The sequence below is a fragment of the Danio rerio genome, chromosome 18 (genome assembly GCF_052040795.2).
Source record: "Danio rerio strain M-AB ecotype USA chromosome 18, GRCz13ab, whole genome shotgun sequence".
Lineage (NCBI taxonomy): Eukaryota > Metazoa > Chordata > Actinopteri > Cypriniformes > Danionidae > Danio > Danio rerio.
In genome coordinates, this window is record NC_141038.1 from 53,972,501 (window position 1) to 53,985,000 (window position 12,500).

The following is a 12,500-nucleotide window of genomic DNA, read 5'->3' on the forward strand; positions in this document are numbered from 1 at the left end:
GTGTGCACTAGTGAGTGTGTATATGTGACAGTGTGTACTAGTGAGTGTGTGTATGTGACAGTGTGCACTATTGAGTGTGTATATGTGACAGTGTGCACTGTTGAGTGTGTGTAAGTGACAGTGTGCAATAGTGAGTGTGTGTAAGTGACAGTGTGCACTAGTGATTGTGTGAGCCGGTCATGACTGCACTCTTTCCAGTAGGTCAGTGTAATGTGAGTAATATGAGAGTGTGTGTCGTCAGAATCAAACTTCCTCAGTGACTAAACTCTGCGTTCAGCACAACATGTGGTCAGAAAACAGCAGATCAGCACTATTTACTTCTGAGGAAAATATCAAACCCTCGTCTCTTCCATTAACGCACACAATGACTAATCTGGACTCTTTATACTTTATCAACTTTTAACAAATACTCTGAGGCACTTTTTCCTCATTCCTTCCTTCTGGATTCTCAGAATCGCTCAGACTGTTTTTGCTGGACTGGACCACTTTGTCTGTGATTTTCAGGACAGTTTTGCTGCTGTTTATAACTAGGTATGGGATGATAACCGTGTTCCAGGTATACCGGGGTTTGGAAAATTCACGGTTTTAAAAGCATCAAAATTTTCTGCTATACCGCTTCTAAGGTATGAGTAAGATTTTTTTATTTACATTTTTTTTTTAGTACAACAGTATTTCCAGCAGAAAAGATATCTAAAAACTAGGGCTGTAACGATACACCAAACCCACGATTCGGTTCGTATCACGATTTTTGACCCACGATTCGATTCATATCACGATTTTTTATTTTATTTTTTTCATGTGGGGTGGGAAAAAAAAAGATTTTTAAAACTATTTTCAATTAAATAACATTTGAAAAATCTTTATTAACTAAACATCAAAGAACAATATTAACTATGCAAATTATTAACAATATAAATAGCCATATATAAAATAAATAAATAGCCAAAGCTAGCCTATATCACTTCTGTTTTCTTTGTAACAAAATACTGTTGAAAAACCAAACTAAACTCCATTGTTTAGATGGTTCAAGCATGTTAAAAATTATTTTTCAATCAAGTTCTCTTGCATAGAAAAAGTAAATTAAATAGCTAGGGATGCTCATTTCGTTAATTTTGCTAACCGACAACCGCCGCTCATTAATCGGTTATTAACGGTTAACTGGTCAGATTACTATTAATTTTATATTAAACAAATTGACGTGTCTATTTTGTGTATGACACATTAAATATTGCATTTTAAAATACTGATTTATTTTTATATATTAATAGCGGAACAGAACAACAGAGCATCTTCACGCACCTGCAGTGTTTAGCACAGAAGAGCAGAATAATCTAAATAAAATGAATAAAATAAATAGGACTGCCCTAAATTATTTTCACTTAAATAATTAATTTATTTTACAAAACGAAAATACTGACTGATTCTTTTTAATAACCGGCATAGGCTTTTTTTCCAATCATATGTTTATTTCTTCCGTCAAATAAAAATCAAAGACTTCCTCAAATTGCCGCTCCACGGAAAATATGCATTTATTTAATGCCCCGCTGTTATTATTATAATCACAAAACCTTTTACATTTTAATAGAAATCCTTATTTTAAAGATTATGTCCTGATATAGCCTATGGTTTCCTCTCTCTCTCCCTCGCGGTTCAAGTGCGCGCACTGCATGATGAAAAGACAACAATATGATATTGCATTAATCTGCGTACATGCTTTAAGCTGTAAAATAAAAAGTAAAGCCTATTTGTTGCGTTTATTACGCAGATCCAGGTCAACATAAGCGCTGGTTTAGTATCAACAGGTCTGTATCAAACAGCAATATTCTTCTTCCATTTTGCTTCTTTAGCAAATGTGTCTGTAGGCACGGGTTATACGTTATCGTCCCGCAAATTAAGTATGCCTTGCAGTTAAACAAGTGGCCGAAAACAAGGCGCACCTCACTGCCTTTATGTTGACAAGGAAAAAAGAAGAGGCTCGGTCCTCTTATGAAACGACTGAATCAGCTGGGTATCGATTGTGCAAAAGTGTTGCTGTCTGTGTTGTTACAATTGCAATATTTAATACTATTGTGATATTCAAGATTTGTATATTCATACAGCCCTGGATAACTTAAAACAGCGATAAGACCTTCAGAGCGGTGTTAATGCGTCCTGAAGTAAAGCGAAACGGCTATAAACTCCAGCAAGATAGAGTGATTATATGCAGAGCCATATACCTTTATCTCTAAATAAAGTAGGCTATAACTATAGAAACGGTGTTTATTTTAACTGAAAGCTTCGTCGTGTTTTCTGACCTCACGCACCTGTCAGTCTGCACTCTCAAAGGTTCAAACAGAAAGCGCACTGCACGGTTACAGAAAAGTTTGCGCTGTTACCTGACATCTGGTGAACGCCCATCCCTCTCTGCGCAGCCACATTATCAGTGTGAGCAAATCATCGTATATGCGCTGAAAATCCGGCCGCTTTGACAGCATTGGCAATGTTTCTGGCGTTGTCGGTTGTCAAGCGGGGTTAAGTCTGTTTTGTTTTTGATATTCTTGACACATTCAGACGGCCCCTTACTAAGAGCTCCGTGCGAGCTCTCCCAGCTAAATATTGCGAGGGCTTAAACGGAGCAGTGTTTGTAATGTCAAACGAAAAAAAGTGTTAATTAGCTCAACTTTTGCAGGCACGCGTGACGTTATTGGAAAGGTATCACGGGGTGGGTGTGTCGCGATTCTTCCTTTATACACCGCGACACAGGATCGTAGTTCTGAGTGTCGCGATTTCGATTTTATAACGTGTATCGTTACAGCCCTACTAAAAATGCCATTTTAAAATGTTAAAAATCTGTGTTTTTGAAACAAATGAAGACAGCAGAAGTCAATAATTCATTTTAATTATTCAGTCTGACATGTTTACTATCTTAAATGTTTCCCAAATTAAAATATATTGCGTTTAAAAGGGGAAAAAAGTTGTTGTTTTTTACCCAGACATTTAAAAAGAAAATATTTTAGAGCAGTAATCACAATATCATGATACCATGAAATATACATCCAAGGTTATCATACCATCACAATCTTATACCAGCCCATGCCTTTTTATAACCAGACAAAATGACATCGGTATCATTAATTCGCTCATTAATTGTCATCTGAAGCCTTTATTCTTTACACTTATAGAATGACATTTGCTGTTTGTTTAATCTAATTATTTAAATTGAGCTGAAAACAAAGAGTTTTTTGAGGGGACAGCTAAATTGTTTTATGGTCATTCATTCATTCATTTTTCCTTCGGCTTAGTCCCTGATTTATCTGAGGTCGCCACAGCGGAACGAGACACCAATATTCCAGCATATGTTGTATACAGCTGCAACCCAGTACTGGCAAACACCCATACACACTCATACACTACGGCCAGTTAAATACATCAGTTCCTCTATAGCGCATGTGTTTGGACTGTGGGGGAAAACGGAGCACCCGGAGGAAACCCACACCAACACAGGGAGAACATGCAAACTCCACACAGAAACACCAACTGACCCAGCCGGGACTCGAACCAGCGACCTTCTTGCTGTGAGGCCACAGTGCTAACTACTTAGCCACCATGCCGCCCGTGTTTAATGTTCATTCCACTTCAGTTTTCAAAAACTTCCACGTTAAATCAATTCCTTCACATTGTCACAACACAAAGTGATTGTGTGAAGCCCAGCCTTTTTACGGTGCACCCCTCTCCTTTAAACCAATAGAATTCCCCCATCTGGCAATAAGAAGTTTATATTAAATTTCAAATGGCTCCGAAATAGTGTTGCATTTTTATATAAATATATCTGCTTCGCTGAGTGATGACAGAACAATCTGAACCACATTTTTACATTTAAAACATTAAAATAGCCATTGAACATAGATTTAATTTAATATAGCATTGAAAACACTTGACTCATTTGACCAAATTAAACTTTAACGAGCTCATTTGCTGGAGTTGAAAGTTTAAACTTTTAATTTTACAGCGTATTTTTTGTGCTGCTCTCAGGTTCAGAGTCTCTGATGTTTAAGAGTTTGTCTAGACCTGCAATAAATCTCTGATGTTTTACAGATGGAGTGTAATATAGCAGCACTTCAGAGCTGGACATGAGACGCTGAATCAGCTGTAAATCTCATCATAAACAAATAACATGAAAAAAGGCATGATGACAACAATTGTTTTTTTATGTTAATTTAACTTATTTTAAATGATGTTTCAATTACATTTTTTAACTTGATAAAAAGATTAAAGTTCACATTTGTCATGATAACAAATGTGTTTGTTACTTCAACTTAGTTTTAGTTATGTTAATCAGGTTTCAACTACATTTTTTTTAAAGCTATACACAGTTTCAATTAATAATCTTTTAAATTCTTAGTTAAAATGTAACTACTATGAACTTTAAACTATAAACTCTAACTGCTATTAGATTTCAATTTTAAATATTATTAATAGTTAATATTATAAGGTATTAAAAATGGAATATCTTTAACACAACTATCCCCTTTAATATAACTTTATTATAACAAATTTACAGCAGGGCAGCACAATAGCGCAGTAGGTCGTCGAAAGAAAAGAAAGAAAGAAGGTTGCTGATTCGAGCCCCAGCTGGGTCAGTTGGTGTTTCTGTATGGAGTTTGCATGTTCTCTCTGTGTTTGCATGGGTTTCTTCCAGGTCCAAGTCCAAACACATGTAGTACAGGTGAATTGGATAAGCTAAAATTGTCTAGAGTGTGTGTGGATGAGTGTGTATGGTTGTTTCCCAGTACTGGGTTGCAGGTGGAAGGGCATCCACTGTGTAAAACATATGCTGGATAAGCTGGCAGTTCATTCCAGGGTTGAAGACCCCAGATTAATAAAGATACTAAGCCAAAAGAAAATGAATGAAAATAAAATAAAAGGATGACATGGTAAAACAAGAAATTAGTAAGCCGAAAAGAAAATGAATGAATTTACAGCACTTCACATTGTCTTTACATCTAAAACAGGGTTTTATTTACAAACACATCTAATGTGTTTTGTAAAAGAAAAATGTCTAAAATAACAACACCATCAGATTTTCAAAATAGTTTTTTAGTTTTGAACTCTGTTTTGTCCCGCTTCTCAAAAATTGAGGTGAAGTTTGCATACTCAGACTTTCTCCTTAATAGTATGATTTCAGTATTATTTGCAATTTCAGGAAATCATCTACTGAGGTAAAGTTGGTTTCATATTTGCACATTGGGACTTCTACTTAAATAATATAATTTCAGAATATTCTTTGCCAATTCTAAAAAGGAAAATCCTGTTAGCTGTCAATGACTATCAAAACACAACATTGTTCACAGTCAATTAAAAGGTCATGAAACCCTTAAACACATTTTTTGAGATGCTGAAATACATATATGTAGCACGTCGCTAAAAACACTATTAGGACACTAACATCTCGCTATCGAGTGAAAAATTGTATGTATATGTATTTGTGGCGGTAGTAATCAATAGGAACCACGTCACAAGTTGTCACTGAACGAATGTGCGAATATAAAACCAACTTTAACGTTACCTCAATTTAAGAGCGCAGTCTCCGAGTGTCCGGCGGGTGTGGCGCTCCAGTCCAGACAAAAGAGTACAGGGTTCGGCTGGAGGAGGAGAATAAAACCCCCTGATAATCTGACACCCGGGGTAAGTAAAGCTGAGCTCGTCTATCCAGCAACCATAAAACACAAGTCAAATAAAACCTAAACAGTTAAAAAGCAGCGTTGTTTCACTATGAGAGGAACTTTGAATCTCCGGTTCACTCATCCCGATCGACACCGGTTCATTGATTCGCTTTCTCCGCGCAGTTTATTCTAACATTGCTCTTTGACGATATAAACTGAAATAAGTGACACTTAGTGTGAGGCGGTTATTGGGGAGTTTAAACGAGTGACGGTTATTTGTGGCAGTTATTGGGAGTTTAAATGTGTGGCGGTTACTGAGGAGTTTAAATGCGTGTCGGTTATTGAGGAGTTTAAATTTGTGGCAGTTAATAATGAGTTTGAATGTGTGGCGGTTATTGCAGTTTTTTTACTCACCGCGGCTTCTCTGTATCAGCAGACCGGGGAAAAGGCACTCTCTGCGGGCTCCGGCATTCCCGATCAGGCCCTCAGCTCCGGTGAACTCTCTGGAAGCTCATGTTTACCCGCAGAAATGATGATGATGAGGGAAACAGCGGCTGCTCGAGTCGAGCTGGTTCAATTTTTTCCTCCGGTCGGACTCGGAAAGTGAATAATAAACCACTCCTATACCATTCCTGCGCTCGGTCCAGCCTGGTGACGTCAGCACTTCTGGAGCAGCTCAGCCAATCACGGCCGCTCTCTATATTTTAACAATAACGGTAATTAAAAGAAAGAAAGAAAGAAAGAAAGAAAGAAAGAAAGAAAGAAAGAAAGAAAGAAAGAAAGAAAGAAAGAAAAAAGAAAGAAAAAAAGAAAGAAAGAAAGAAAAAAGAAAGAAAGAAAGAGAGAAAGAAAGAAAGAACATTGTCTATCTCCTTATTTTACAAAAGCAAAAAAAGTTAATAGAACCTATAAAATATTTTGTTATATATTATAATATAGTAAACTAACTTTTACATTATATTATATTATATTATATCATATTACATTCCCAGAGATGGGTTGCGGCTGGAAGGGCATCCGCTGCGTAAAACCAATTCTCAATAAGTTGGCGGTTCATTCCGCTGTGGCGACCCCAGATTAATAAAGGGACTAAGCCAACAAGAAAATGAATGAATGAACCAATATATTATATTATATTATATAACATATTTGGCCTGTTTTAAAATATGTCATGTAATAACAACAATAATATAATAATAATAAAAGTATAATGTAATTATTGTTATTGAAGTGAAATAATAAAATAATGTAAATAAATTAGTTAATGTAATTAAGAGGAAAGGCTCCAGGGTATCTTGTTACCACCAGAGGTTCCAAAGAGTTCCAAACTTTACAAAGAAATCACCATGAGGGGGCAAATGTCCTTTTAGGGTTTGCTTTGGTTTTTATCACTATAATACTACTTCTTGATTCACATTTCATTTCAATAAAACATTTAGAAATTACTGATTTTAAAACAGGTTTCAATGGAAAAAGTGTTCTCCCTGCAGTGCCCCTGAAGCCCACTTGGGGTCGCAGAGCCATAAAACTATTTCTGAATTTTTAAATGACAAACATATAAAATATAAATTATGCCATACCATTTATATTTTATGCTTATGCACATCATTTACAGATGCAAAATGAGACATAATGCGCGCGTCTGTGTCTTTAAGACATGTTTGCAAGACTTTTATTTTGTCGGTCGGAGGAAACTGTGCGTGGCGTCACATCCTTCCATCAGCTGTTGACAAAACGCTGCCTCACCGACTGCTGGATGAACAAATCGGGATAAACCGGTAATATTTTAGTCTTTTTGATTATTCTTTAATCCTCACCGTGATCACAAGTCCAGATGTTGTGTCTGACATCAATAGCTAATCGATGTTAATAAGATAATCTATCATTTGTGCCCTAAACTGCCCGTAAAACTGAAAGTGAGAGCAGGAACTGATACCAAAACAACACTGAGTCAGGTTTTTACTAACAGTAATAATGATATCAATGATGATGATAATGCCATACTTTCCCATTTGACTGATCACAGTTCACCAGAACAGGTTGTTTGTATTTATTAGGTTTGCTTAATTGTGCAAAGGCGTCATTAGCAGATTAAACAGGTTTACGTTTGTGTTTCATTTGTTTACATTATATGTGCTGTGTATATTTATTATATACAGTTTAGTGCTTTCAAAACATTAATCCCATCCAAGATAATGTATATAAAATACAAATGCGTATTTGGAAATAATTTGTATGTGTATTATTTATAAACAAACAAATATATGAACTTTTATTTTGGATCCAATTAATTACGGTTAATCTTTTGACAGCATTAGTGAATCAATTGTTTATTATTTATTAATTATTAATTATTTTATGTGGACTTTAAATATTAGTATAATAGTGATAATAATGAAAATAAATACTCACTCCCAGGGCTGTTTATGGAAGTTGACATTTAGCTGCACCATGTTGGTGTTTCGTAACATCTATTTTACGATGTGGGTCGTTATCCCAACACTCAACCCCCAACCTGGAGGACCAGGACATACACAAATACACCTTACAGACCATTTAGTTGATCAGTTCCCCTATAGCGCATGTGTTTGGACTGTGGGAGAAACTGGATCACTCGGAGGAAACCCACACCAACACGGGGAGAACATGCAAACTCCACACAGAAACACCGACTGACCTAGCTGAGACTCAAACCAGCGACCTTCTTGCTGTAAGACAATTGTGCTACCCACTGCACCACCGTGCCACCCCTAATAATCAAAATACGACTTTAAAATAGCCCTAAATGTCTGAATCACAGAGTGCATAAAGAAATGCTCCTCGTATATGATTTTACACGAATAACCGTCTGTGTGTTGTTGTTTGTTCTGCAGAATATGGCGAGTTCAGCTTGGCATCTCTCTCTGAAAGTCAGCGACAAACCCAAAGCACTGTTCCAGTTTCCAGATCCTGAACCTGGAGATGTTCATCCAGGAGGATATCAGGTGTCCACGCTCAAGCAGCTGATCTCAGTGCAGTTATCAGACTCTCTGCCTGACCCCGATCTCATCGGTCAGTTCTGCTGCAGAAAGATATTATAGACCATAATGTGACACTTTTTATTTTGTCCATAAGACATACAGTGCTTACTCATATTTTAATCTAACTCTCAGTGAATATAGACTATATTACTGTGCAATTAAACAGTTTTATGAAGCGGTTATATTCATTAAAATAAGAGTTTGGGCATCGAACATCTTCAGGAATATACAGATAACACATTTAAATTCAATTATTACCGCTTCACAGCAAGAAGGTCGCTGATTCGATTAGCAGTTCATTCCACTGTGGCGACCCCTGATTATTAAAGGGACTAAGCCGAAAAGAAAATGAATAAATGAGTTTTTGTGAAACATTTCAACATTTATTTATTTATTCATTTATTTATTTATTTATTCATTTATTTATTTATTCATTATTTTTTATTCATTTATTTATTCATTCATTTATTTATTTTATTAATTCATTTATTTTTTCATTCATTAATTTATTAATTTATTTATTCAATCATTTATTTATTCATTCATTTATTTATTTTATTCATTCATTTATTTATTCATTCATTTATTCATTCATTCATTTATTTATTTATTTATATATTTAATTATTTATTCATTTATTTATTCATTTATTTATTTATTTATTCATTTATTTAGTTATTCATTCATTTATTTATTCATTCATTCATTCATTTATTAATTAATTTATTCATTCATTTATTTATTCATTTATTTTTTATTCATTTATTTATTCATTCATTCATTTATTAATTTATTTATTCATTCATTTATTTATTCATGTATTTATTTATTCATTTATTTATTTATTTATTTATTCATTCATTCATTTATTTCATTCATTTATTTATTCATTCATTCATTTATTCATTCATTCATTTATTCATTCATTTATTTTTTTATTCATTTATTTATTTATTCATTCATTTATTTATTCATTTATTTATTTATTTATTTATTCAATTATTTATTTATTTATTTATTTGTTTGTTTGTTTGTTTATTCATTCATTTATTATTACATGTTTATTTAAAATTATCAGGGTGAATGTACAATGTTCTTCCAGAAATATAATCAAAGGCAAGTTTTACAAAGAATGTGCCATGAGTTATGAGCAAAATAATAATAAAAAAAATATTATTATAGATAGATAGATGGATGGATGGATAGATAGTTGGCGGTTCATTCCGCTGTGGCGACCCCTGATTAATAAAGGGACTAAGCCGAAAAGAAAATGAATGAATGAATAAAAACATCCTGTAGAAAATATTAATGTAAAAGACAGATTTTTGAGGGGTGTACTCAGTTATGCTCAGCATTGTACACTTTAAGATATAATCATTAGATATTTTGGTCGCATTTTATTAGAATGTACAATTCTTACAATTAACAAACCATTAGGGTTTTTAAATGTATTATTATTATTATTTAATTTCAGCCATACTTAACAAAATAAGACTTTCTCCAGAAGAAAAATATAATAGTAAATATTGTGGAAAATGTCTTTGCTCTGTTAAGCATCACTTGGGAAATAATTAATAAATGTATAAATACATTTAAACTCTCCAACTGTATATCGTGATATGAGATCTGTGTCTTCATCTAACAGCATGCTCTTCTGCAGATTTTGTGCACTGCGGCTGTGTGCTGAAGGATGATCTCACACTAGATTCGTACGGCATCAAGTCTGGATCAACTCTGCATATCATCAAGAAGACGTGGCCGGAGCCGGAGATCCAGCCTGGTGTGTTTAGAGCTCATTTCTGATGAGACATTCCTGAATTATATTCTGTCTGTGATGTGTTTCTGCATCTTTTAGAGCCCGTCAACAGATCTGCAGCCGCCAGAGAGTTCAGGATGCTTCAGGCCGCGATGCTCTCCAATGCAACATACAGAGAAGCGGTACCAAAGACTCTAGATAAAATGCAATACACGTCACTCCTGTAGTTTTCAATGGGGAAATGTGGTTGTTGCTAGAAGGGATACAGCTGTGGCCAGAGGTTAACAAGAATTAATTATGCAATTTATAAAATTATCCATTATATGTATTTTTTAAACATCTCCCCCTACCCAAACCCTCACAGTCATGTAAATACAGTAATTACGCAGAGTAATGTTCATATTATTTATTAAATGAACAATTAAATCATATTTTATGATCATTTACCGCTATCCCAACCCACACAGTAATGTAAAAATATTAGTTATTGTTGTAGAGCGGTGCTCTCAAACCGGGTTCCTGCCTCAGTTCTGCACAGTTTTGCTCCAACCCTAATCAAACACAGCCAATCCAACTAATCAAGGTATCAACTACTAGAGACTCTTAAGCTGGTGTGAGTTGGAGGTGGTTGGAAATAAACTATGCAGTTCCCGTGGGTTTCCTCCGGTTTCCCCTACAGTCCAAAAGACATGCGGTACAGGTGAATTGGGTCGGCTAAATTGTCCATAGTGTATGAGTGTGTGTGTGAATGTGCCATAAGCTGATATAAGCTTTACATGCTATATATATATATATAACTGATATAAGCATGTAAAGCTTGCAGTTTGTCTCTTCCGCCTGAATGGATCTTCAGTTTCTTATTAAACCTTCTGACCAATCAAATGCTCTATAGTGTCTGACATGCCCTGCCCCTTCTTCTCATTGGCTTTTCATTTAAAGCGCTTGATCTCATCTACTCTCCCTGGCAGAGCTGTGATAAAACAACACCATTGGGGGTTTTTTTTAAGAGGGGAGGAGCTACTCTATGCCCCGCCCTCTCTTCATGTGTCAGTCGAGGTTACATCAAACATGGAATTAATGAAATGCACAGTTCAAAGCACTTCGCTGGAGCTTTACTGAAGCAGTTCAGCACTCTCTCATTGATCTTCAGGTGTTTAAGATGCTGGCCAATAAAGAGTCGCTGGACCAGATCATCGTGGCGTCTCCAGGCCTCAGCTCAGACCCGGTCGCATTAGGTACATTCACTTACAAACTCCTCCCTCCCTCACTCACTCACTCACTCACTCACTCACTCACTCACTCACTCACTCACTCACTCACTCACTCACTCACTCACTCACTCACTCACTCACTCACTCACGCATGATGGATTTATATAGAGAAATGTCTGATGAGCTGATGTGTTTTACAGCTGTGCTTCAGGATAAGGATCTGTTCGTTCAGTTCACAGACCCAAACCTGCTGGACACGTGAGTATCTCTAAACACTATTAATCTCTGGACATATTTACACCTGGTATTACGATGCTTTTTGTTAATTTGATCACAAATGGACAAAAGGTAGACACATTACCATTCACACATTGCATTTAAACACGTCTCATTTGTCGACTTTAATCAATTCTCTGAGTATAAAGGGTGGTATTGGCTTTCTCTAATACCACTCTCTCCTCTCCGTATGCACCACACACTGTCCACTTGTGATTGGATTGAAGAAACTGCATCGTAACAGCAGGTGTGATTAATAAGTCAGTGATCATGGTCTGTTTTCTTGGTCAGGTTGATCAGGTCTCACCCGTCGCTGGTTAATGCCATTATATTAATCCTGCACTCAGTGACCAGCAGCTCCGGTCAGTCCAGCAGCGGCTCCTCACGCAGCACAGCGGCCAGTTCATACAGCCAGATGCCCGGTAAACACTGACAAACATGCAGAAAACACAGAGTATGATCATAATTACAGTGTCTGAACAAACGTGTGTGTTGACAGGAGGATTTCTGTTTGATGGTATGTCAGACGATGAAGACGATTTTCAGTCGGTATGATCTACTATTTTTATTAATATTGTCATTACTAATACTGTTT

General features: G+C 35.7%; 2 protein-coding genes across 10 annotated transcripts in view; one reads left to right on the forward strand and one right to left on the reverse strand.

Moving 5' to 3' along the window:
* The window catches only part of cd276 (CD276 molecule), an 80,593-nt gene extending 74,353 nt beyond the window's left edge, over nt 1–6,240 (reverse strand). The window contains exons 1-2 of one of the 3 annotated variants that reach the window (XM_087292677.1): nt 6,057–6,240; nt 5,546–5,621 (exon numbers count right to left, since the gene is read on the reverse strand). The gene's annotated coding sequence lies outside the window, so the exon portion shown is untranslated. 3 annotated transcript variants of the gene reach the window in all.
* ubl7b (ubiquitin-like 7b (bone marrow stromal cell-derived)) overlaps nt 251–12,500 on the forward strand; it is a 14,365-nt gene continuing 2,115 nt past the window's right edge. For 2 of the 7 annotated variants that reach the window (XM_087291687.1, XM_087291691.1), the window contains exons 1-9: nt 5,554–5,664; nt 6,079–6,358; nt 8,516–8,693; nt 10,323–10,442; nt 10,518–10,600; nt 11,569–11,653; nt 11,830–11,887; nt 12,197–12,327; nt 12,405–12,454. In XM_087291687.1, the coding sequence (XP_087147813.1) occupies nt 8,519–8,693; nt 10,323–10,442; nt 10,518–10,600; nt 11,569–11,653; nt 11,830–11,887; nt 12,197–12,327; nt 12,405–12,454 (702 nt within the window). In that variant the 5' untranslated portion in view covers nt 5,554–5,664; nt 6,079–6,358; nt 8,516–8,518. 7 annotated transcript variants of the gene reach the window in all.